Here is a 27,830-nt window from a genome sequence, read left to right on the forward strand (position 1 = left end):
TGAAGAGGCAGAGAAAAAAGAATGAATAAAAACCACATTACTTACATTATAAATACAAAAAGAAAGCGAACGATTTTAATTGAACCCCGTGAAATCATAAGGAAAAGAATAAAAAACTCTGATTCTTACTTTGAACGGATTTTCTCGCTTATCGTTGGTTCAGATTGAACGGATTTGAAGTTTTGAGAAAATATTCAGTCGGAACGAGTGAGCTTTTTTTTAAGGAGCTTGCGCGCCTGCCGGATGCGAGATATACGGAGAGGCAAAACCCGTCCCGCAATGGGTGATGAAGCGTATTTTATTAGGAACAAATATTCATGTCACACACGGGGCGCCGGGTGGTGCGAAGTGTTTCAGCAAAGAGCGAGAAGCACGTGCGTGCAAGTCGCGAATATTCGCTAGTAAGGCTGGCGGCTAAACAGGGTGAAGATGGAAGAAGGGGGGGAAAGGAAAAAGGAAAAGGCGAGCCGACTTGGCGAATTGGCGAAATCGAAATTGCTTTTCGACGATATTTTCGGCGACACTTTTTGGCGGGAAAAAAGGGGTGAGAGGGGCGGCGATTTCTCACCCCTGGTTGCCTTCATACCGGGAGTAATAATACCGCATAATTGCTGAGATCTCTCCCTCCCTCCCTCTCTCTCTCTCTCTCTCTCTCTCTCTCTCTCTCTCTCTCTCTCTCTCCAAGTTCTCGAAAGAAAGGAAATAAAATCAGCATAAAGTGAGCCGCCAAATGGCGCCGTAAGGCACCGCCACGGGTCTAAACCTTAATGAAAGTACTAGTGCGGCGGCGAAAGCATAGGCCCTTAAATTAATTCACGATGAATTACGTCTGCGCCAGATGTTCGAGCAGTTGTGTTTATTTATGAAGGGAAACTAAGATTTCACTCCGAGGAAAATCTTCCTCTCTGGAACGCCTCGTACCTGCATCGACCGCATCTTTTTATTATTCTTTTTTATATTCATCTTATTCTTGTTTCTCTATACTTTTTACTAACCCAAGACTTTCAACTCGGTTAAATTTTACACCGGCATTTCAATTATACATGTAACGTTGCGTTTTCATCGCTCGTTTTTCTTTCATTTTCTTTTCTTTTTTTTTTTTTCTGTTGCAAACAGCGGGATTCGAGATAATCGGTATAATTTTTAACGCCGGAACTTTTTCTCGAACTTGCGTACGTTTTTAGTCGGGAATAATTTAGCTTTTGACTATTTTTTCATCTGCGAGACGATAATCTTTTTACTTTTAATCATCTTGGGCGACACAAGAATAGTATTGGTTTCGGACGAAAATTTCTATCTCCAATTTCAACGAATCCTTAACGCTTTTCAAATTCTAGAATATGAAAAACAGGTTTTTAAAATAATGTCGGTCCGTCCGACAAACTTTCGCGATGATCTCGGAAACTGCTTGATGAAAAAATTTGAAACTCATAGGACTTTACAATCAAATAATGGGCGTGAAAAATTGCCACGTTCCGTTTAATTTGAACTTCAGGTTCTACCGGAAGTAAATCAATTTTCACCGTTTTACTGACAAACATATACTTTTTCTCCCGAATTACTTTTTATAAACGAGCGATTATGTTTTTCCCAGCTTGTAAATTTTTTTCTTTTTAAATTTTATGAATATTTTCTTTTTCAGAACTTTTTTCTTCTCAAATTTTACTTTCAAAACTTCTTCATTTGACTGCCGAGTCCTGTAACAGCTTCTGATTTCTCACTCCGCCGTTGTCGAGATCATCGCGGAAATTTATCGGACAGACCGACAGAAGCGTCGTTTTTCACGCCGATGAAAAGTGTCGCAAGAAAACTGTTGAAACAATTTTTAATCACACATTTTAGATTCATTCAAAAATGATGAAATAATCGTCAACCTTTTTGAAATCTAACACAGTTTTGCGACTTTGTAATAAAACAGTTCTTGGCAAATCTTTGTTGAACTTTTCGTCCATAATTTCATGCGAATCGGTGGACTCGCAAATTCACGTAAAATTTTTGAAGGGAGAAAAAATAAAATCCAGCGCCCCGCGCATTGGCAGTTTTGCATCCTCGGAACGAAATTCATCCTTCGAAGCCTGATATTTTCTCTCGACACGTCAACGCGTCGGAGGTAATCAGTGCGGTTTTCTCTCCTCCGAGTTTTTCTCCTCTTCTACACTTTTTCACCAACGTCCCGGATCGGCGGGCAGTCATCGGGAACGTCAAGCCGGCTGATGAATGGCGGATAACTAAACAGATTACGCGGGAGATTACCCGGCCAGGTTACAACTGGCGCCATGCCGCCAAGAAAGCCCTCGAGGCTTTCAAAGTTCTCCTCCATCCCCTTTCCACACGCCCCAAAGGCTATACGGAATCGATTTTAAATTGCCCTGAAATTCCGCCTCCGGACCCTTTACCCTTAATTAGTTGCCACACACGACAAGCTACTTAACACCTGGAATCCCCTCTACATCGACTCTCAGCTGCGATTATCCGGCTCCATAATTTCCCCGCAATTCCAACGGCGAAAGCGATTATAATGTGTGTACAATGTCTGTATACATGTAATTTTACACTGAGAAAAATTTCATTTGTTACTGTAACCAGAAAAATTCAGTGTAAAACAGGTATCGTTAAAAAAACTGTTTGAATGTCGTTGGGATTACGAAAAACGAGGTACGCCTAACCATTTTGCGCTATCGCCGATCCTTTTTTGGTAATTGCAACGCAAAATCAGTTTGTGAGGTTTACGCTACTTTTTTAGTTAAACGAGGCTTTGCCGTCAATTTATTCTCGCGCAAGCGTTAAATTTTCGCAACCGTTGCAAGAAAATATAGCAACAGCGATCGTAACGAGAAATAATAGTAACGGATACTAGAAAACTAATTTTCCTTTTCTACGTAGAACAATATTTTGTCGATTGTGGTAAAAAATGAAAATAGTCAAGGACTGAGCGGTAAACGGAACTAAAAATTTCTCTCAGTGTATGGATTCGTTATTATTGAACTATACATTATTATATACACTGTAGTAATATTTTCACTCGAACACGTTGAACGATAAAAAAAGAAGAAAAAAAAAATCCAACCGCGATTAGATATCCATTCACGATGTATATATATCATACATTTTTTCAAACACTCGAGGCTTTTCAAAATCTACGATTTTCCGTAAATTTTAAACGATTTCTTTCTCAGCTTTTCCTCTCCCGTTCTGGGGTACGTTGTGTTCTTTTCTTTTTTTTCTTTTTCTTTTTTCACCGTAATTTTACGGCGAACGCGAACGAAAATGAATGTGAAAACACGTGCGTGGTTATTAAAAAATCTAAAACTTCGGATAAATTTTAATTCGAAGAAACTGCTCAAGTTGCAATAACAATTTCCCCAGATTCGATGACAAGCGAAGAGATCGATGATAAATTGTATATGAGAATAATCGTGAATCACAATTATCAATGATATCGTCATTATTATTGTTATTATTGTTATTGTTATTGTTATTGTTATTGTTATCATTATAATTAATAATTAACAGACGAAACTTTACAGATTATACATATTATTGTGTTATCTCTCACTTTTTCTCCACCATAATCCAAGGCTGTTGTTTATTTATACATACATATATATATATATATATTTCTCCTCTTGGATTATTTCTCTCTCATTTTTTCTCTGCGTTCTCTTTTTCCCTCCCTCGCGTACGCGTCAACGCCACTGAAAATTAGCGGTAGACACGTGAACGAGAAGGGTCGCCGTCATGAGAACGTAGGTCTCGCGATTGACGGTCGACGAAGAGCCGACGATGAAGGTTGGCCGTTTTTTTGCGACCTTTACGCTCGTCGCCGGGGTTGAAAAAACTGTGGGATTAGCCGCCTGGCCGTAAACCGTGTTGTCGATCGGCTGCAACTGCTTGGCGTCAGATTTTTCGAATTCGTCCGAACCGAAGACGTCGACGCCTGCTTCCTCATCCTCGTCGAGAAAACCGCTAGGCCAGGAAGCCGTTTGCGTTCTCGTCGGTCCCGGAATCTCTGCGGAAAATTGGCAGTTTTCTTTTTTTTTTTCTCTCTCTTTCTCTTTTTTTTTTCTTTATTTTTCTTTTTTTTTCTTCACCTAGTCGCGGAACGGATGGGTCGATATTGCGCAGATGTTATCAAAAACAGGTAAATTCGAAAATGTGTAAAAATCGATGGTTAGGAAAGAACTCTGAGTTTGGTAAAGAGAGAAAAAAAAAAAAAAAACAAATGTCAAATCGTAGGAACAAATAAAAAATACACTTTACTCGCGTACACTTTGAATTTTTCCATAGGTCCAATTTTCATAAATTATTCAAACATTGTTTCGAGTAGACGAACTTTTGCGACTTTGAAATTTTTTTACTTTCACCACTTCATCGCTTGGCTGTAATTTCATTTTTCATCCGATTCGTTTTTCCGGGCATTTGATTCTTGAAATCGGATATTACGCGACCGGATATCGTCTGCCACTCACCGTACAACCGGATGCTGCTCTCCACCTCTCCCAACGAGTTCTTAGCCACGCATCTGTAAGATCCAACGTCTTGGTGGTGGAAACTCCGCACAGTCAGAGTCATCCTGATCTCGAATGCCGATTTTGCTACCGTCTGCACGTCGTGACGATTGCTCGATATTATCATCGCCCCTGGATAATCGAAATCGGCTTTGATTAAGCGGGCAGAAATTTGTCGGAAGAAAAGAGGAACTGAGAGAAGGTTCCGAACATTTCGCTGAAGCTGATCTTGTCTTAGGATGTTAGTGAAAAATTATCAAACACTTTGCCGTACGGTAAAAACATGAGAGGCATAAATACGTGATTGTATGAATTTTTTCATTCGCTGATTCCGACGGATAATAATAGCTGATATCGTTCGTTCATGAATTTTGAAAAAATCGTAAGAGTTACGTTTCGTTTTTATTGCTGAATTATAACTCGACCGTTTATTTTTAAAATTAAAACCGTATTTGCCAAACATACTTCGCAGGATTTTACAGCATGCCGATAGAAACCGAAAATCGAAATACCGTAAAGAGAATCGAGTCTCCGATCTAAAACCGAATTACCGATTATTCAAAAAAATTTATGTATCTTAAGATTTTTATCGCATCGATAAGACTGATCAAAAATTGTACACTTTGAGACTTCGGATCGTTTAAGATGAGAATTCCATTGTTTTATTTACCGATTTCTCGAGTACGGTTAAAATCACTTTGAACACGACTTGGAGCGATTTTGAGTGACTTCGAGCGCAGGATTAGAATATGTTGCAGCTGTAACAGCGAGTTTAGAAGTGCATAAACAGTCTCTCGATATAGCTGCTGGTATCTACCGCAAGTAAACTTCGACCGTGCCGATCTTTTAACGATAACAACTGTAACTTGTCGGCTAAGTTCCAAGCGGAGAGGCGAGTCCGTGTCTAATGACTCTGCGAGAATTGCACTTGGGACTAAGGCTGAACTAATACGAATTTAGATAATACGCCCCGACCCAGTTAACAACTGTATCGTACTTGGATTGAGGGTTTCTTGAGGCTTTTGGGAAAGGAAGGAAGGAAGGAAGGAAGGGGACGAAATCGTCAAACCGAACCTTGCCGATTTTGGAATTGGATAGCGAAGATTCATTCTTTCAAAAAAAAAAAAAAAAAACAAGAAGGGATCTGTGTCTTTTTCTACGAACCGACTTTCAAAGCACTTTCTTCGCGAAAAAGAAATCGAAAAATCGAGAAACCAGGAAATGGATCGTTACGATCGAAACGTTCGTCTCTTGGAAAATTATCGGTTTTAAACGTACGAAGAAAATTTGAATTGGATCTTTCCGAGCTGCTACGAAAAGAGAACGGATTACTTGAATTTGCCAAATATATGCTTTTTTCGTTTGAAAGAAATGCTGCTTGATTCCACGGACAAGAAAAGAAAATGGTGAGAACAATAATTTGTATAATCGAGTGAAACGACATCTGTTTGGATTAACAAAAAATTTCTTTTGTCATGTAATTCGAAAATTCGACAATTTTTCTTCCATTTCCCTTTTTTTTTTTTCTTTTTTTTTCTGTGGTAAAAAGAATCGGTTAACCATCTTACCGTTGTCCTTGATCCAGTAATTGATGGACTTTGGCGAGGCCTCGACGAAACACTCGAGTACAACGTCGGTTCCGAGTGGAGCGCCAACCAGTTGATTCGGCACGTGTATCACGGGGGGAACTGATGAAAAAGCGAGGTAAAATTCAGGGGTGATTTAGCGACCTGGGAGAATGAAGTAGCGAGTCGCTTGCAGGCGGGAAAACGTTTCAAAGGATTAACCTCTGCGGCGCGATTGTTTTCGCAAAATTTTCAACCCATCCTCGAGTCAGCGAAAAAGTTTGCGCCGCAGCACAATATTTTAAGGTACCTGGACCAAATGCTCCAAAAATAATAACCCACGGAAAAATAATCCACGCATCATGAATAAAACAACACATAGCAAAAATAACCCGTGAAGAAAATTTTATATTTGAAATGAAATTTAATTGAATTAAATTCAATTTTAGTCGTCTTGGGTCATTTTTTTTTTTTTTTTTATTATCAGTCATTTTTGCCTAAGGTTCATGTTATTTTTCATGTTATTTTTTCATGAGTTATTTCCTTCTTGGGTTATTATTGTTCGTGTTATTTTTGTCATTGGTGATTTTTAGCACAAGTCATTTTTGCCCTGGGTTATTTTTGTTGCGTATTTTTTTTTTTTTTTTTTGGGGTGTTATTCTCATTTTGGGTTATTTTTTACATGAGTTATTTTTATCTTGAGTTACTTTTGTCATAATTCATTTATGTCATCGGTTATATTTATTCGAATTATTTTTGCCTTGGGTTATTTTAGTCACGAGTTATTTTTATCTTGGATTATTTTTGTTACGAGTAATTTTTCTCCAAGTTATTCTCGTCTTGGATTATTTTTGTCTGAATTATCTTCGCCTTGGGTTATTTTTGGTTGACTTTAGTTTGTATCGTTCACGACAGGTAATTTTTTTAAGGGTTACCTTCACATCGCACGTATATTGAGATCAGTCGTCATAGTTTAATCGGTCGAACCGAAGCCGCGATTTACGCGCCGATGGTTGGGTGAAAATTGATGCTAATCGACTGCCGACGGTTTGTTTCACCGCGTATAGTAAGAAGAGCGATCTTAACGTATCGATTCTTAGACTTTGTTCCACGCAGGAGTTTAAACGACTCTGCAACGCGTCTCGGCTTCACTGCAGGCACTTGTAGAACTTAATTGTACATACGTATACCTAAGCTCTTAACGAGCACCGCCACGACGGCAAGTTTTGAAATGAATAAAGCGAAGGAGATTGTACAACTAATTGTAAAAGTGAAATTTAATAATATTCAAAGCTAAATATACTCGTTGTACTCGGAGACAGAGACGCGCTTGCGGCATTCCGAAAGAGAATTGAAGGGAGAAAGAGAGAGAGAGAGTGAGAGAGAGGTAATTGGCACATTACGAGCTAAAGAGAACCGACCGACCGAGTTAACTTTAAATAACCGACTGGAAAAACCGAGGACAATTGTCTCCGTAAAAAACGCTGCAAGCCTTTAGTCTGGCTAATTCTCCTTTTAAGCTTAAGATTATAATTAGCCTTTCTGTAAAGGAATAGCAGGATTCTTAGTCTCGGGATCGATAAAATATTTGCAAACACGTCGCGATTGAGGATGAATATAATTATTAGAAAATAGAAAAAATAAAACAAAAAAAGCGTTTAAAAAATATCTAGCGATGTTATTTTTCCAGTTTGATAGTGAACACGAATGAAACAGCTTCCTTAATTATTATGCGTGATAGAAATAAATCTGAACAAATTTTAACAAGACGAGCTAAAATTGGTACTGACAATTTGAGAAAAAGTTTTATCGTATAAGGAACGTTAAAATTAATTAAACTCTGATGTTTTTAATCTAATTTCTTTGTTTTTATGCTCACTTTTCTCGTTTACCGGTACTTTGAAGTTTGCAGAACGACTAATGAAGACAAAAAAAAATTTCACGGGATGTACAAAAATTTCTATAGTGTAGAAAATGAGTTGAAAAACATAAGAATCGAATCAAAAGCTCTAAAGTTTTATAATTTTTAAACGCTCTCGTCTTATTAGTTGAGATTCGTTTTCATTAAATAAATACGTATGGCAGGGTGATCTTCAAAGAGATCATTTTTGAATTTCGACCGGCTCGCCCCCCAAATTGGCTCTACATAATTCGATATTAATTCCCTTTGATAACTCCAAATGGCGAATCCAATACGGTGAAACAAAATTCCAAAATTCACTCAATATTGCCGCATTGGATCTACCATTTTGAATTTTGTAATTTTGAGTTCTGATTCGCAATCAGCGACCCAAGAAACCCCGCGATACCAAATTTCATCTAAATTCGTTGGATAAATTTGATGATCCACCCTCTTTGGGGCACGGGTTAGAGTTGAGATAAAAATCTGAAAAAATGTTGGAATTATTTTTCGAAATATGTGGAGCCGATTTGGAGGGCGAGCCGGTCGGAATTAAAAAAACTTTCTTTTTAAGTCTGATTCGAGTTGACCGTCATTGATACAATAATAATGTATACGACATTTTTGGACATTTTTGAAAGAGTTTTTCATCCTTCTATTAGTATCCTTACGACTTTTGAATCGATGACGATGTAACCTCGCATTCATTACCGACGAATTTACTCACAATGAACGTTTATGATGACCCTTTTGCTGACGGTCGGAGGAACGCCGTTACTCGCGATGCAGAGATAGGCGCCCATCTCGGCCCTCGAAACTTTTGAAAGCTTCAGAATCTCACCCTCGTATTGACTCACTGGCATATCTGCAACAAATCTGTGTGAGTAAGAGGAGCGGGAGAATGAGGAGGAGGGAAGGAGGAGGAGGAGGAGGAGGAGGAGGAGGAGGAGGAGGAGGAGGAGGAGGAGGAGGAGGAGGAGGAGGAGGAGGAGGAGGAATACCTCCAACAGGTCTCGGGAGGATATAAACACGAGCGTGTGCAGCGGGAGCGAAGTCAACCTTGCAAATTATCAATCATGAAAACTGAAACTGTTTAGCAACTGCTTAGCTGCAGCTCTCCCCCCTGATCGAAGTTCGAAACCACACAACGGCCAAAGTTTACGCTATTATATGTGTACATATATCGGTATGACATTGAGTCCCGAGTCTCCTGTTTGTTGGAATTTTTTCTTTATAAACAAACAAGTAGAAAAATAAATAGACAAACGAGTAAATCGAGAAAACCGCACGAATTTCATCCACGTCTGTGAAAAATGGAGCGTTGAAAGCGAACAAATTTTCATTTGTATACATTGCAAAATTGTTGTATTGAAAACATATGTAAATTAAAAATTAAAATTTACCGACGGTATAACGATACGTGTTATAAATTTCATTCGATTCAACCCTTTGAGTCGCACGTTATTGCGCTGAGTCGAAGTTTGTATCGAGATAATATTTTGTGGTTTTTGAGGTCGCTGATTACGAATCTGAAATCGGATTTCAAAAATTCATGACGGCGGATCCAATATGGCGGCCGAAAATTTCTGATCTCATCGAATCCGGAGGATAAAGTCTGTCAGAAGTTTTTGGAGTTACTGATTACGAATCTGAAATCAGTTTTTGTAAATTCTAGATGGTAAATCAAACATGGTGGACGAAAATTTATAATTTATCAATTTAATCGAATACGATAAAAACCTCTATCGACAGATTTTCGAAATCGTTGTTTGGATTCGATATAATGAATTTTCAAAATCTGATTTCAGATTCGTAATCAGCGATCGCAAAAAACTTGTATAATTTATGTAAAACATGTACACATGTAGAGAAGTAACTTTCACGGAAATGAATTATTCCTTCAATTTTCACGATTTCTTTCGATCGATTTGTTTCCAACAACAACAATTCAAATTATTATATTATAATATATCAGAAATAGCTAAAATAAAATAAAAAAAAAAAAAAACTGCGAAGAAATATATCGAAAATTTCTCTGAACATACGAAACATGGAGATGGAAAATATCCGGTGGTAAGAATTATACTTAGCATTAATGTTCAAAGGGTTAAAAAAAAAAAAAAACCCCACGACTTCATAATACATGATAAACTTTCAAGTTATTCACTCGAACAACCAAAAAACAACCCGCACGCGATTCTATAATTTTATTCTTCCGTCCAAGTATCAGATTTTTTCTTCTTTACGACACACTTTCTTCGGATCTTTCCTCTTCCCAGTTCCTCCGTTCCAACGTCTTATTTTCGATGCACGATCGGGAAGGATGTCATGTCGGAAACTTGCACGCGGCGCAACAAAGGGAAGAAAGCGAGCTTACGCCAGACGTACACATATGTGTTATTTACACCTATTCATCCATCTGTGTGCGCGTTACATACATCGTAGGTGGATGCGTCGCACCGAACAATGCGGTATGTACGCGGATCGTAGACAGGCGGGTACTTACTGCGCGTCTTTTGAATCGGTATACCGCCGGGAGTTGGTTCCCGAAGGATTATATCCCGGCCGTCCTCCCGTCGCCATATTACCCTGGGCGGCGGTGTTCCTCGCGCTCTGCAAGTCAGCTTCACCTTCGATTCGAAACACACACGGACACACACGCGCACGTGGGTCAATCAATTGTAACAGAGCGGTGAACGATTTGATAAAAATAAATAAGAATTAAAACACGCCTAATATGCTCGAAAAGAAAAGGTGGGAAAAAGTTCTTTGTCTGAAAAAAGAAAAAAAACAAAAAACAACGGCCACCTTCATTTCTCGCCATTAAAAATGTCAACGATTTTTCATTTCTTTATTCTTTTCAACTCTCTCTATCTTTCTCTCTATCCTTCATTGTCTCCCCCTTATAGATCAAAAGATCAGAAGAATGTATATGCATACATATGTATACGTATAAAGGAACGTAGAAACGAATCGAGAAAAGATAAAAAGAAAAGAAAAGAAATACCGCACGAACTGTGAGAGAATTGAGTAAATTTAGGAGAAAACCGTGACGTTTTCCGCGTTTGCTTTTCTCAAATAGGGAAAAAAAGGTGATGCGGAGGGTCGTCAAAACGAGATACGGAAATGTGTGTGAAATTGTGAAAATTGTGTTCGGTAGCGGGTTTGAAGCTCGTGTATGTATAAAGAAGGCACGGGCAGAGCGAATCTACGCAGGTACGAATTTTACCACCTTCCTTGATGCACAAGTTCTCCCTTTGGCCAGCGGGGCCCTCCCCTTCTTCTTTTCCATCCCTTTTCACTTCCTTGCGGGGCGTATCTTCTTATTTTTCTTTTATTGCACGTACGACGGGTGGGTATACCTCTCGCCACTCGATCCTCGTCCTCTAGACTTCCTTTTACACACACACACATATATATATACATACATATATATATATATATATATATAGGTGGGTGTTTACAGGTGTATTTCCGTCGCAGAACGAAACCGCAGGACTCGAAGAGGTGTGCGAACGAGACGTCGTCGCGTGTCTCTATTTTTTTTTTTTTTTTTTGTCTTTTACGTCTTTTTCTAATTTTCTTCTCTTTCTCCTTTTCCTTCCTTCCTTCCTTCCTTCCTTCCTTCCTTCCTTCCTCTTTATTTTAATCTGAATTCCTTCCGCGAATCGTCTCTGTCACTTTGCGTGGGCATGTGTGTGTGTGTGCATAAATCGTTTTCGCGGGTGTTTACTTCCGAGTTTGTCTACTTCACGGTGCAAGTGTGACAGCTTTTTTCTACGCACAGATTAGATACGTATCTAGGTATGTGTGTGTGTTGTATATATGTATATGCAAGTTGAAGGGGGATTGAAGTTCCGAATTTTTAATGTTTCAAATGCGCCTAATTCCGGGTTTTTTGGTTGGCGAAAGTTGAAGTGGTGAAATCATAACTTTGAAGAAACAGCAAAGTTTCTAATGGTCGGAAAGAAGACGGATCAAAGTTCCGAAAATTCAAGTTACGATAGAGCAAAGTTCCGAAAAATTAAGTTTCGATCGAGTGGAATTCCGACAAGTTAAAATATGCTCGCATAGCCTGGTTTATTCAACTAGTGGGTGTAAAAAATGAGAAAAATCGAAAATCAAAACGACCAGGATTCCAAACGCAAAAATATTGAAAATCCGAAACAAAGATAGATCAAAGCGGTAAACGGAACTGCAAATCTTGGATAATTCGGAATTTCGATGTTTCAGATTCTAAAATTTTCTCTTTTTCGCACTTTTGGAACTTTGAATAGTCGGAGTTACGCCCTTTCGGCATTTTGTCCTTTCGGAACTTTGAGCGTCGGGTTTCGGACCGTCCGAAACTTTGATGTTTCGTCAAAGTTTGATCTCTTCGTTTCACCACCAAAAAATTTGGAATTTGGCGTTTTCGGAACTGTGCAAATTCGGAATTTCAACCACGCCCCATGCGAGTGAATTTAGGGTTTGGACAGGGGTTGAAAACCCGAGTATAACCTTCGTTGTAATCTTGTTACAGGAATTATACGAACAAATTAACTTATAAGATGAGAGTTGAGCCGGGAAAATTTTTATACCATTCAAATAAAAGAAAAAAAAAAAAACTATAGAGAAACACTATTATTATTAGCACTAAATGTTAATTGAACCGAAAAATCGAAGAATACGCGAAATATGAATCGTTCTCATGATTTTAGTAAAAAATTAGTGAAACAAAATGTTTCAATGATTATTGGGTCTTTTTTTTTTTAACAGCATGCAATTGAAATCAGAAGGATGACGTATTTTCTTACCTGGCCACCCTCTCCGACCATGACGTCACCCGAAGTTTCCTCCGGGACGAAATCCGGCGGAACAACGATGTTCAAACGGCCTGTCTGAGAGAAACGGATCATAGGTGAGTGAAGAATACGTCGATACGTGTGTAAAATGGATGATTGAAACCGTGATTATATAAAATGAGGTGTACGTTTACAAGTGTAAGATTTTTTGAAACGGTTGATTGGTCAAAAATCACAAGACTCCAACAATATGGATAACAATCTGGAAACGTACGATGTTGAATTGACTATTGATGTAAACAAAAAAAAAAAAAAGGAGAAAAACCTGACCCGCAAATTGGTGAAAAATAATCTTTTTTATAAAACGAGCCTGGTGGGGCGAAATTGAACGTTTCCACTGAGTTATTAAAAATATTTTGAGAATGTTAAAGCTTTATTTTTGTAAACACCATTCGTATTTTCTATTCACGTGTACGATAATACATCTTTGCAACTTACGAATGCAACGATTGAATAAACAAAACTCAAAGCGCGATTATGTTTCAATACTATGGGTGAAAGTAATTCGATTTTGGCAATAATCGTATGATATATGTGCACCTCCTTAAATAATTTTCTTCAAAGAAATTCTCTCCACCCCGTCGACGAATCTTCCGGGTACTGTCAAAGAGCGAGGTTTATAAATCTCCTCTTTCTTTGGGTGAGCGTGGGGTGAAAGAAACCCTCGAGATTTCTTAAAGGAAAAAGACCTCAACCCTCCCTCCGACAACCAAACTCTCGTAGTCTGTAGACACAAGTCGAGTCTTTGAAGTGTGCACTTCCTGTCGAGGAACCACTAGACCCGAGTGTGTTTCTCGAGTGGTGAAAAAAACCTTCGCATTGCATACACGGGGGGGTGAAAATTGCAGAGGAATTGGAGAACGCGATTCGCCCTAATCGTAGCACCAGCGTAGAATTTTTTATTTTACTTTTTGCATCGGTTGGTAAAAATCTTACAGTGACGAAATCTCCTCGGACAAAAAAATCTCCCCAATACGATCTTCGGTATCAAATTCTCCCGATGAAAATTTTCCCCTATAAATATCTAATTTACCGTTGCCCAAAGGTTAAAATACTGTGGAGGTGGGATTTTTTCAAGGGGCATTTTTTCCGGGGGAATTTTTTCAATGGGGGGATTTTTTGAGTGGGGATTTTCGAGGGGGGATTTTGTCCGGAGGAATTTATTCAATGGGAGATTTTTTCAGGGGGAGAATTTTTTGAGAAAGGGGTCGGATTTTGTCTGAGGAAATTTTTTCAGCCGTGGATTTTATTCGGAAGAATTTTTTCAACGAGGGATTTTGCCCGGGGAAATTTTTTCAATCGGGCATTTCTTGAGGGGGGATTTTTTGGATGAAGGGAGATTTTTTAGGGGGAATTTTTTCAATGTGGGATTCTGTTCAGAAATTTTTTTTCAATGAGGGATTTTATTCGGAAAATTTTTTTCAATGGGGGATTTTATTCGGGAAATTTTTTTAATGGGCGATTTTATTCGGGAGAATTTTTTCAACGGGGGATCTTGCCCGATGAAATTTTTTCATGGGGGATTTTTTGAGGGGGGGATTTCATCCGGGGTGATTTTTAAAACGGATATTGCGGACGATAAGCGAATTTCCGAGATAAAACGGCGAATCGAAGGGAGTTTTTGGACTTACAGATTTCGGCGGGAGGAAATCGTCGAGTAGCTTTCTCTCACGGGGGGAAATCGGGGGAATATTCGCGGTGGTAAACGGTTGAGGATAAGACGAGGATGAGGAGAAGAAGGAGGAGGAGGAGGAGGAGGAGGAGGAGAAACGAAGGGTGCGGGAAAAAGCTCGTCTACAATCGGTAATCACGCCGCGAGGGGCGAAAAACGAAGGCTGAAAAGCTCTGAAGGCTGAGCTTTAACTTATGTCTAACGGAGGGAAAATAAGAGACTGTTATGAGGGCGATTAAAGGCCGATTGAACGGAAGTTAGAGACCGACTGCTGCGCCAGAGACGCGGAGATAATGAAAACAGGAAATAAACGCCCCTTAGAAAGCGAAGGCGTCGAATCAAATCTGTACTCGGTACAAATCGTTGACTAGCAGGAGAAATTCTCCTTCGTTTTAACCATTGGCAGTCAATTTTAGTAGGAATTAATTATCCGTTCTGGGTGTGAGAACTAGTTAATTATCATCGCATCAGATAGATTTAGATTTTTTATAACAGTTTACAAATCAGGCTAGAGTAAAGATTTTTTTTTCTTTACAAATTTTTTTTTTTTATGCGTCTGATTTTGTTTTTTCTTTTTGTTTTTATTATATTTTTTCTTTTTATATAATTCAGAAGACTCGCAGTTTTTGAAATTTAGTATTTTGCATTATTTTAACTGTCAAAGAAGAGAAAAAAACCTTCTTCTCTAGGATTATATTTTTATTCTCGGATGTTGATGCGGCAATTGTCATGACAACTTTACCGCGATCGACAGAATTGGACAGACTTTTTCATCCGTATTCGATCGAATTTGAAATTTTTGCCCGTCATATCGGATCCACCATCTTTTATTTTTCAAATCTGTTTTCAGATTCGTAATCAGCGACCCCAAAAACTTATAATTTACGTTAAACTAGGAACAACAAATTTGTGAACAACAAAATATTTACACCTTTTTTGAAAATAAATATATAAAATGAGAAAAACACAATTGCTTATTTATAAAAATTAATTCAGAGGAAAAAGTATATGACGGAATTACGAAAAACGAGGTATCGTCGATTCTTTTTTTGGCAATTGCAACGCAAAATCAGTTTGTGAGGTTTATTCTACTTTTTTAGTTAAACAAGGCTTTAACGTCAATTCATTCTTGCACGAGCATTTAGTTTTCGCAACAGTTGCAAGAAAATCTAGCGACAGCGATCGTAACGAGAAAGAATAGCAACGGATACCAGAGTTTCCGGTAACGGCTAGAAAACTAATTTTCACTTTCTACCTAGAACTATATTTTTCGATCGTGGTAAAAAAAATGAAAATAGTCAAGGACCGGAACTAAAAATTTCTCTCTCACAATCAGTGTACGTTACCAAAGTTGATGAGAAGTAAAAACCACTGTGCGCATATTACCAAGTGCTACATTTGCGGTAAAAAAAAAAAAAAAAAAAAGTAACATGACATTCGGCATGTTTATTTTTTGCAACAAAATTTTCATCCCTTCATCTGACAGTCGAAACCTGCGCCTTCGCCCTCTCCGTGAACGAGGAATTCGGGTAGACGTAAGTTAGATTTCGTGACACTGCAGCCAATAAACAAGGCTCGACGGAGTTTACGCGTTGCCCTAGACATTACGCGGCTAGGCGAGGAGTGTAACCTACGAGCAGGGGTTGTCTGGCTATATCGAGGGGGTGATTCATTCGTTACCACGCCGTTCGCTAAATTTCCGATATCGCTGGACCAGTCGCTGCTGCTGTTGGTGCTGTTGGTGCAGCATTCCCTCCGCGAGAAAGACACGGTCTTGGCCCGAGAAGCCGAGCTTTAAACGCCCCCGATAGTTAATAGATTACAACGACGCCGCGGGTCCGTAAACCGTTAAATAACTAATCGCCGATCTTCGCAAAATCAATAGCCGGACCTTTCTTCTTTATTTTTATTTTCCTTCGTTCTTTCGCACAGGTCGGCAAAGAAAAAATATTTCATATCACGAGCATGGGATGTTTTTGATCGATATTTTTGCTATCGAATGTAGTGAATCCAAAAATTACTTTCGTTTTCTTCCGTATAGTACAGTGTTATTGCAAGACAGAAGGTTTCTGCATAAAAAAACAAAAAAAAGTATAACAACGACGAAGAAACCAACGTTTAGTTACAACGAACTAGAAAATATTTCTAATCAAATTGAACAAACAATTTTTTTCATGTAACGTATTTGACACTCCATGTTCGTTCTTTTTGACTACGAAATCTGTTCTTCTCCGAACATGCTTCCGCTTTTCATTTTCTCTTTCCCTGATTTTATTTATTCTTGAGTCTCGCTCTGATACATATTAAATGAAAATAAGAAATCACTTTTGCATAGGATTCTTAGAATCGAAAATAAAATATGTGATATCGAATTATAAGGGAGGTTCACTCGAAATGAAACTCTGCAAACACGAGTTCAAGAAAAAACCTGACGCGATGGAAATTTTCGAGTATTTATCCCGGTGTCGGGGAGTAAAAATCTGTAAGAAACGGTATGCAAAAACCGGTACAATTTTTTCCTTGCAGACCTGTGTTTATTATTCAAGTTGGCGAGAGACCGGGAAAACCGGGAACAGTCGGGAAATTTGGCCTGTCGAGAAAAGTCAGGGAATTATGATGAACCATGGGGAAAAACGTAATTTTGTTTCACAAATCCTTTTCAAACTCCGTCTATGCTTCGTAAATTCAATTGAGCCAACTTTCGAAAACGATATCGTTCGATTTTTAATTATTCGTGTAAAACAAAGCAATACCATGTATTTTTTAGATCAAAATTTATATATTCAAGGTGCACAACTTCTGGAGCTTTTGGTCATAAAAGTTGCCTAGCATTAACCAAGTTTCGTGGGAAAAAGTGAGGGAATCCTAAATTTTTTTTACGGGAAAAGTTGGAGAATTTTATTTGAACAAAATTGTTGCCACCCTGTTATCGACATTATCATTATTATTATTAATATTATTATTGTTATTTTTATTACCTTTCCATAGATTTTATCATCCTCACATTACTTACTGCTCGTTTTACCATGCTCCAATTTTTACGACTGGTTTAAAAAAACTTTTAGAATAAGAAACCTACAAAAAAATTATTTAGACGATACCAGATGAATTCATTGTCAAACTGTACGTCGGAATCGCGCCGCTGATGATTTCGTATCGTTATTCTCGGAAATTTTATTCAGGAATGATTTTTAATCGAATTGACGTGATTTGTCGAAATCAACACAAAATCTAGATATTCTTTTCCTCTGTATTAAATACATTACACCGATACTTATTAAACCGGATAGAATATTTTCAGCCTCAGAGATATTCTCGAAATCTGAACGAATATCCATACCAAAACATACCTTTGAACTATTCTGAATAAATCGCTTCTTCTAATCAAATGTTCGTCGAGTGTAGAATCTATTGAGTAAAATTACCTATTCGTGTGGGATTTCATTCGTTGTTTACTGTGTAATAGAACATTGAATTGCTGCGTTGGACATCGATTTGAGTATTGAATTATTCAAGAGACAAGGAAAAAAGAAAACCAAAGAAAAAAAAAAAAAACACACCCGAACCCTCCTCACTTGTGTACAGGGATAAATGAAGCGATGCACGTAATCTCAGAATGTATAAAATATCTGTACAATCGGGGTTTTCGAATCGTCGAAAAAAAAAAAAAGGGAGAATCCCCGATAAAGAGGGATGAAAATCAGCAGGAGGGAGTGAAAGGAAAAAACACAGTAACAAAAAAATGCGAAGTAAAGAAAATAAAAGAGAGAGAAAAAATAAAACTAGATTGTACAGAAGGGTGATACAGGGTCGTGGACAAAGAGAAGATTAGCTGCGCTCCGCGTTATTAGAAAAATACACAAACCCTGGGGCGAACGATCAAAAGCCCGGCGCGGCCTTGTTAAATGGCGCTAAAGCGTCGTTAAGCGTCGTTGGGCGTCGTTAAACCTTATTAAGCGTTATTGAATGATATTACATGTGCCGCGAGTTAAGGGACGAGGAAAGGGACGGGAGTCACGGTTTACCTGGCTTTTCATCGGGTCCGTATTGACTTGACACATGTAGAGACCCGCGTCCTCCATTTGTACACCCTTTATATGCAAGCTCCACGTTGAATGATCGCCGTGCGACACGGATATGCGTGGATTATGCGTTATCACGTGGTCGTGAATGGCCTGAATCGCTTTCGTGTCCGCCTTCACCCAGCCCACCTGAAACACACGAGACATTCTCAACGAGCATCGGTTTTGCCACTCGAAACACGGCGAAAAAATATGCCGACGTTTCCCCTTATTATCATTATCATTATCACTCTACACAGCTTAGCGAAATTTGTCATACTTTCAAAAGTGGTTTTTTCTCCGCTTTCGTAAACTCTGGATGATTATTCTTCGTTAGTTCCGAATGATGTTTTTTTTTCCCATTTTCTTTTTACAATATTCTTTTCATCGACGTAAATATACGGAATGTTTTCGAGCGAGCGACGCGGTACGTTCGGTTGCCTACCACCAAGGGGAACTAATATCGGTAATGCAGACTTACCGAGCGATAATATCACCGTAGGCAAGTTTTATAATCACTTTAACGTGACTCCGGATCACTCAACTTTTAAGCATAAGTTATAAACAACGAAACAACTGCTTCCACAAATCCACACAACTTGGCAACACGGGCTTTGTTCCAGCTCTGACTTGCGAGGACTTTAAACGCGCTACTTTACCGACAACTCGTATCGTTATTTTTACTCCTTTGTGTTAGGCAAACCAACTATGTTTTTTTTTTTTTTTTTTTTCATTCACGCAGCACAAATTGTGCTTTACTATCACACGATGTTTATTTGTTGTTGGTGAAAACGAAAACTGTTGAATCGAACAGCAGGCAGTTTGATTCTAAAAAATTTGTTAGCCATTCCAATGCACCGTAATTGAACCACTTAATTAGGCTTGAAAAATTTTATCTACTGTTGCTGTGTTGAAACTGTTCAAATTTTGCCATGAGAAATATACTATACGTTGTATGCGAATCGCGGTGCAATGGCGCAGGGAATATCCGACCGATAGCTGCAGTATTCTCCTTACTCTGCATCCCCGATCCCGATTCCGCCCCAACGCCCAACGCCGGAAGAACGTGCCGAGAGAGTGAGAGAGAGAGAGAGAGAGAGAGAGAGAGAGAGAGAGAGAGAAAGGGAGAGGCAGGGAGAGACTCAATCCCACTACCGAGATAGGCGCCGCAGCCGACCGAGCATTGTCAATTGTTTTCCACTTCCTGTCACCACTATGTCCGTTTTAACCGACAATATTCGATGATAACTTTGTTCGGCATGACTAGTCAACCGTGGCTGTCGATGGAAAGCGAACGCGGACTATCTGGTACCGTTTCTTTAACGAGAGCCTCAAATTTATGCCGATTTTATTTCTTTTTTTCTACAGCCGATCAGAGTGGACGTATATTTTTGAGTGTCAGTTAGCGATAGTGCGAAAAACAAAAAAACAAAAAAAATCAGACCACGTTAGTTGTTAAATGGCAAAAATACTGTAATCTAATAATCTTGTTGTGTGAAGAAATTTTCAAAGCTTGTAACATTTTTGTCATTATTCAAGTTTTTCGAAAGGCAGGGAATCTTTTTTTTTTCATTCCAGGTGCATCGAGATATCTCAACATCGTTGAATTTAAAAAAAGAAATAAAAATATATATAGAAACAATCACACGTTTAGCGAGGAATTCGGTCCTGGAAGATCTAAGGAATAAGCAAGAATATTAAAAATTCCAAACTGTGTTTGTTGAATTAGACAGCCCCCCCCCCCCCCCCCCCCCCCAAAAAAATGTAGATTCGAGTATAAACTATACGAAGTTAAAATTCGTTTAAAAAAAAAGTAAGCCCCGCTTAAAAGCGGTCGTTTTAATCGGCGAACCGATTTTCTCCAATTATTAATCTACAAACAAGCGCGTTTCAATCCCCATAAAAATGTAGATTCTAGTAAACACTAGAAGTTAAGCTTCGCTAAAAAAAAAAAAAAAAAAAATGCAAGTCCCGCTTAGAAGCGATCGTTCCAATCGACGAACCGATTTTCTCAAATTATTAAACTACAAGAAAGCGCGTTTCAAACCCCATAAAAAAAGAAAAGAAAAAAGAAGAAGAAGAAGAATAGTTTTAACCCTATTGAAAAGTCGAGCTACTTACCCTATATCCACCCAGATAACCAACGTGACACGTAAAGGTGGCATCCCTGCCGATCGGAACGGTGACATTTGTGATCGGCTTCAAGAATTCGGGTTGAAATGCGCCTCCTGTGGGTGAAAACAAGGAATAAGATTTCGAGCTTCAACCTTTCTCCACAGCCAAGTATAAATCGCCGCCGCGATTTCTCGCTTTTCTTCTCTTTCGGTAGCTGTTATTCTCCGGCGAATTGACGCGTGAACGAGTGCTCAAGCAGAGCACGTGGCCGAGTCCCGACTGACCGTCTGACCATACGCTGGCTGTGACTACTTCGCGGTGTGCAGTATCAGTGAAAACATTGCGCACGAGTTCTTGATGCCAGACGATTATTGGCACATGTGTCTCGGTCCGTGGATGCGTGAAAATTTTGTCAGACGTGAAACGAACAGCCTTTCTTTTATCGGGGCTTCGCGACGCGTAAGTGAAGAGAGAAATCTACAGCGAAAAAACTGCAACATTCGTTCCAATTTATTGAAAACAATTGTTATTTCAATCGATTTAAGGACTTATTGGACGGATATATTCACAATCAGATGTGAGAGTCGGTGAGAATATTGAACACTTCGCGATGAGATAAGAAGCTGAAGAACAAAAGTTGATGAGATGATTCTTTTGAATATTGATCGTGACAAAAAGTTGCTAATAAATTGTTTGAACAAAAATTTGTTCAACAAATCTTTGGTGAAGTTTTTTTTTTTTTTTTGTTTCATATGAAATGAATTCATTGATTCTTTTGAATACATATGATTTGTTTTGGAATTTTCCATGATTTTGAATCATTATGTTTTCCAAAATTTTCTTACGCTCTATTTATGAAAATAGTCGTTCCATGTCAGAAGACTTCTTCGGTGTGATGTGTAACCATTTACGGAAAACTGTACAAAAATTCAGAAATTTTGATCTATTTTTCAAAATTCTCAAAAACGGGTTTTTTCTTTTTAATTGCCATAAATTCCAAAAAAATTCATGGGTCGTCAGAAATGTCCGTGAATTTATTTTATGTGACGTTGAAAAATTTGACTAGAGATTCGTTACGCAAATTCTTGTTTAAGCAATTTATTAACAACTTTTTGGCATTATTATTAATAAAAAACGAAGTATCTTATCATCTTCGCAGTGATCAATTTTCGTCAAATTTTCATCTCATCGCAAAGTGTTCAATATTCTCACCGAGACTCACTTTTGGTTGGGAATATCCGTCCAATAAGATCTTAAAGTATTCCCTGCACGAACCCGAATATTTTACAATTTACTCATTTTTATCTAAAATAAAGTAGAAATACATGCCATTGAACTAGAAAAATTTCAAGCCAAGTTACCGAACATTTGTTAAAAAATTATGACTTTAAAAAAATCGTTAAATTTATACGGCACTTTACGCAGATGATATGCCGGTCACATTTCTGTCTAATAATTTATGTACTAAATAATTCCAGATGTCTCATACAAACTGCCCTAAACGTGTAAAGAATTCTCAAGTATCAGTAACGACGTTGAAAACAGGGGATCACCGAATATTTAACGAAATAATAATAATCATAACTTGAAAAAATGTGACAAGTAGAAGAATTTTCTTAACCGCTATTTTTTTACTTATTTTCAGGTGTAATAATTAATTATAACTTTACAAATAATTGGAAACGTGCCCTACTTACGAATATTATAACTATAATGATTGAACGACGATTCTAAAAAATGTCGCGCGCTGATCGTTCGTCAGTCACAATGCTGATCTGTGAAAATATTACGTGTATAATTGACTGATCTGGCAATCGAGTAGAGATTACGAAGGGAAAGAGAGGGAGGAACACGAAAAGTTGCGTCTCTTGGGGAGAAAAAAAAAAAAATTGATCCGGCTTAAAGGACGAAATTCGGGATATTTTGAGCTTGCGAGGAACTTTGTACGATGGGCTGTAAGACACGCGTGAAATAAGCCGGGCACGATATTGTTAGCGGATTAGCTGTTGCTGGGAACAGGAAGGAGGGAAAAAAAAAAAAAAACACAAAAAAGAAGAAAGTAAAAGAGAAAAAAAACAGAAAACGAGAGAGATGTTTCAATTCGGCGAAGCGTTTCGAGCGGGACGCTCGTCGTCAAGGAAAGAAGCTACCGGATGAACAGAAGCAACAGAAACGTTCAGACTTTCAGACAGTCTCACGGGAAACACGCTTAAGCGATAATCACCGTGGGACCGGAAGCAAACCAACTGAGAATTCAGACTTGTCGGACAGGAGCCGAAAGCTCGAGAGATCTATTTGTTTATTTTTATCATTCTTGCTTTTTTTTTTTTTTCTATCCACCCAAAAAATAATACAAGTTTTTAAAGCAACAAGCAGAAACTTATACGTTTGTGTTTGACAATTATACGAAGCAGTTAATTGTGTACAATTTTTGGAAGAAAATTTGAGTAGTTTTTAATGAAAATTGAATTGCACGAGGTACGTTTGAAAGCTGTAGAAATTTTTAATATCATCTAACGAAGCTTTTAAGATTCTTTGCTTACCGTTTCAGTAAAATTTTCCCCCCAAATTTTTCATCCGCTTCAATCTATTCAACTCTATTTTCAATACAAATTTCGTACAAGTTTTCATTTGTCTAGAATAAACATTACGCCAGTTCGTGCTTGCAAAAAACGTCGTTTCATTTTGGTCAAAAAAAAAAATAAATAAATAAATAAATAAATAAATAAATAAATAAATGAAAAAAAAAAACCGTCTACCTCGTGCCTTTCGCGAGTCCGGGAAAATAGTTTCGCGAAAACTTGACTAGCGTCGTATCAGTGTTTTCGAAAAATTGGATCAACCCTCGTATCTCGCGACTGAAAATTCGTCAAATTTCGAGCATCGTAGTTTGAAAGAGGTGTTCTAATTTGCCGTTTAAACCGCGAATCTGGGCGGCATATCGCTCGGTTAAATCCCGCGTGAAAGTGGAATCTGCGACAATGATAATATCACAAGGCGAGTGACCCGTTATTCGGGGAAGAAATTCATCCCCCGTTGAATGGGGATGTAACTTGAAACGTCCGTTTATATATACATACATATATATATATATATATATATATATATACAAACGCCATGAAAAAATCAAGCGGAGGGCGGTTCTCCCCCCTCCCCCACCGTTCCTTTTTTTTTTTTTTTTTATTTTTTTACACCTTCTTTTCCTCCTTTTCCACTTGAGCTTTCACTCGCTTTGTGCCCGCTACATCAACCGGGACTCGAGTAAATACTAAATTTAATCGGAGACCGCGTGGGAACGAGATCAAAAATATAACAGATGGGTTTCTCGTTCTCTCTCTCTCTCTCTCTCTCTCTATATATATATATATATATATATACTATATATTCTCTCTTTTCCTCTCGTAATTCTAGGCCAATTTTCAATCGCTACGTGCATACACGAACCCCTTTTACATCCCCCCCCCCCCCCCCCCCCCCCCCCCCCCCTCGGTAAGTGTAATTGAGACCCGCTGTGCGAACCCGTTTTACCCCGGAGTGCAACTCGTGCGATCGCACGCGTGCCATAATAATTGCCTACGTGCTTATAACGCCGTTGCACCGGCAGCAACATTCCCCGATGCTCTAAAACGAATATCGTTTCTCTGTATATTCGTGTCGGTTTATGTGTTCAATGTGTATACGCGACGGTTATACGCGGACAAATATTCCGTACGGTGTTTAATTTCGATACCTGAAATTGTTCGATGTTTACCTTTGCGTACCGACACTGATCGACGCCTCAGTCCGTGTTCAATTTTCGCTTTCTTTTTTTTTGTTTTTTTGTCTTATCGATCAATAGCAAATATTTGAAAAATTGTTATTTCGTTCCGTACATCGCGTCGCTCTTTAGATGAGTGTAGAAAAAACGGAGGAGGATCGATTCTACCGATCAGTTGTAATACACGACAAATGTTACGCGGAATATTTTTTTTTTTTTTCAACACTCGCTTCGACAGAAATAATTTTCATCCGTAATGGAATTCGAGATTTGTATGGAAAAAAAAAATAAATAATAATCTGGCACGAATTAATTTACAGGGAAATTGTTGCACGGAATATTTTTCTGCAGGAAAAATGTTTTCATAGAAGATATTCCGTAGAACATTTGCTCTGTAGAACTGATCAAACCGTATGAAAACAAAAATAGAACAAAAACAGAAAAAAAAAACGATACCCTTATTAATTTCATCGTGTAAAAAAAATAGAACCATCAATTTTGACAATGACGTTTTGAAAAAAAAAAACAAATAACAATCATCACTTCCATTCGTCGAATGTGAATTACGGTAGATATTTTTTTATATCTTAATTCTGACTTATTATCCGATTGGTGTTGAAGTTTGATGCGGAGATGAATTCATGCATAAATTAAAGAAGGAAAAAAACAGACGTTGTTGTTCTAAAATTGTCATATTTTCACCGACAAATCGCTGATTATCGTATTCCTGAATAAATTCAAAATCCACAAGATTCCTGAAAAATGTTTGCAATCCGTGTTTATTGAATTTCACTGTTGCCGCAAAGCAAAAAAGTGATTAGTTTTGGAGAAAAAAAAAAAAGAAACGTAAATTTCTCCGACAGCAATTCGTCCTCATCTGTAAAAATCGGCCGATACCGATCCGTCGATAAATTTCTTTCATTCGTTTTCTCATTCGGCTTTCAACGAACGATACGAACGTATGTATGGGTGAGTGTAACAAATGAGATTCGATAGGTGACGAAAAGAAAAAAAAAAAATAACTTCCGCTGATTGTCAGATCGAGGTTTCGTCAAAGTTGGAAACTTTTTTTCGTACATATAAACGGGACGAGCTGTCGTACGGTAAGAGAAGAAGAATAAGAATAAGAGTGAAAAAAAATAAAATAAAACTATATCTGTTATGTGTACGAAGAAAAAAAAAAAAAAATTCAAGAATGAACCGAGAAACGGACGAAAGAAAAAAAATAAATAAAATAAAGTAACGAAAAGAATTGGAAAACAGTAAAAGCGAAAATGAAAATAAGATTAAGAAAAAACTTTTCCGAAGAGCATTGATCGGCAGCCGCAACGCGACGCGACGGCATCGGCGAATCGCAACGTTTTAGCGTTACGTATCGAGGTACGTGTATATATACATATATATGTGTATGTATGTATGTATGTATACGTATAATATATACATGCAGAACCGAGTTTATAGAAATATTTTCAAGCACAATGATCATTTGTCAAACGTCAGTTGGACGCGCGGTGGCAGGAAAGGAATTGAAGCGAAGGAGCAGGAGGAGGAGGGGGAGGAAAAATGAGGCTGAAATGGGAGGACGTCGAGGGCGCACCGAGTCTCTTCCAGAGAATATATGTAAACACGTATATATGTATATAATAATAAATATCGTTGAATCCGCGTGCCGTTGCAGAAAGGCGAATAATAAAGGAATTTCGAGTCTTTGCAGTTTCGCCAATTTCCGGTTTTACTTGTATTTCAGGAAATTAGGTATACGGTTCTTGGTATCACAGCATTATTCTTGTTCCTTACGCCAGTATGGCGTTTCTTTTTTTTTTATTTTTTCTTCTTTTTTCTTCGAACGGAAGTTAACCGACGCGTCTTCCAAGATTGTAAATAATCGAAAGACCGCACTTACCGAAATTATCCTTCGGGTATATAAGCAGTGTTATCAGCATCGCGATCAGTCCCTTCTTCCGGTCCACCATTTTGCCGATCCAGTCATCGATCGAGCTGAAAAATACATAGGATACCGATGTTTTCAAAAGTTTGCGTTTACGAAGATATCGGGGAGGATTTGTTGCGTGAAAAAAATTGTTTAAATTTTCGGACACGTGAAAACGCCGCGGGTGTTGTTGATATTCTTGAAAATCGCATATCACGGGTCGATTGTTTCCAGTTCCTGATCCGAGCTTGAGCCAGGGGGTCGACTGACGAAAGATAAATAATAAGAGAGAAAATAGAGAAAGAGACGATGAACGGAGATGAAAAGATTCTCGCTGTACGGGCGAGGCCAAGAGGCAAAGCCACAAAATTGACAGTGATTAATATACGAAAATTTATATTACTATGTTTCAGGGTGAATACGGTTCTTGTAAATGCTTCGTGAAAAAACCGTAACAGAAATGAAGGAATGGAGCGTAAGGGGGGAAAAAAATACATTAACAAGGAACCTGCGGTATTTCCCTAAAGTTGATTATCATCCAATGCAAATATCGATATTTTTTATAGTACTGCACAATTATGGTGATACGGTTTACAAGAAATTGGCTTTACGTTTTCAAGCAAAAGTGATTCTCGTCGACGATATTGAATACTTTGTGATAAGATGAAAATTGGATAAGATATCAATGACTACAGAAGCGACGAGAAAATTGAATTTTAATAATAATAGTAACGCCCAAAAGTTATCAATGAATTGCTTAAACAAAACGTTGCTTAACATATTATTGGGGAGTGTTTTTGTTTTCTTGTTTTTAACCATGCGAAATGAATTTGTTGATTTTTCTGAGTACACAGGAATTTTTAAACAATTTTCTCATTATATTGAAACGTCCGTTTTCGAAAGTTTGAAATTTTGAAAAATTGAGGAAAAATTGTGAATTTTGGATTTGTTTTTGTAAAAACGTTGCACGTTACAATTGAGAATATGTCATCGGATACAATTAATAGCGATATTAGTTTACAGTTACCATTATTTTCATATATCTTTCAATAAAAAATCAACGGTTCAATCTTCATTTTGTTATTTTTAGTAACAAGTCTATCCAGGTTATGTTAAAATACTATTCACGATATTCAAATTCCGTGACATAATCATCGGATCCCGGAGTCGACATTTGTATCGTACAAGAATCTTTTCGAAACGGTCGGCAACGTCTACTTTGCAAGATATCGTTGAAAAGATCATTATTCCAACAACCATTGTCTCGTTTTCCTATGAATATCTATGAACTTTGTGAAATAATTGCGACAGTATTTCCGTTAAAAAAAAAAAAAAATTGAAACGGCCATAAGCGCTGTGTTGAAAATCCAATTTTATAAAAGTTCGTTTTCGCCTTTTCGGCCGGTAATCTGCCATGGTCTGATATTCAACGAGAGGATTCACTTCATTCCCATTAACAATCAGTCCAAATCTCATATACA

General features: G+C 38.0%; 1 protein-coding gene across 1 annotated transcript in view; it reads right to left on the minus strand.

Moving 5' to 3' along the window:
* Window positions 1-3,294: 3,294 nt before the first annotated feature.
* Window positions 3,295-27,830, minus strand: part of LOC124223161 (lachesin) — a 28,586-nt gene continuing 4,050 nt past the window's right edge. The window contains exons 2-10 of the mRNA XM_046634906.2: window positions 26,323-26,417; window positions 20,669-20,775; window positions 18,512-18,697; window positions 12,767-12,850; window positions 10,480-10,603; window positions 8,701-8,838; window positions 6,077-6,196; window positions 4,470-4,640; window positions 3,295-4,009 (exon numbers count right to left, since the gene is read on the minus strand). Of these exons, the coding sequence (XP_046490862.1) occupies window positions 3,687-4,009; window positions 4,470-4,640; window positions 6,077-6,196; window positions 8,701-8,838; window positions 10,480-10,603; window positions 12,767-12,850; window positions 18,512-18,697; window positions 20,669-20,775; window positions 26,323-26,392 (1,323 nt within the window). The 5' untranslated portion in view covers window positions 26,393-26,417 and the 3' untranslated portion in view covers window positions 3,295-3,686. The remainder of the gene's footprint in view (window positions 4,010-4,469; window positions 4,641-6,076; window positions 6,197-8,700; window positions 8,839-10,479; window positions 10,604-12,766; window positions 12,851-18,511; window positions 18,698-20,668; window positions 20,776-26,322; window positions 26,418-27,830) is intronic.

This window comes from Neodiprion pinetum, chromosome 7 (genome assembly GCF_021155775.2).
Source record: "Neodiprion pinetum isolate iyNeoPine1 chromosome 7, iyNeoPine1.2, whole genome shotgun sequence".
Taxonomy (NCBI): Eukaryota; Metazoa; Arthropoda; class Insecta; order Hymenoptera; family Diprionidae; genus Neodiprion; species Neodiprion pinetum.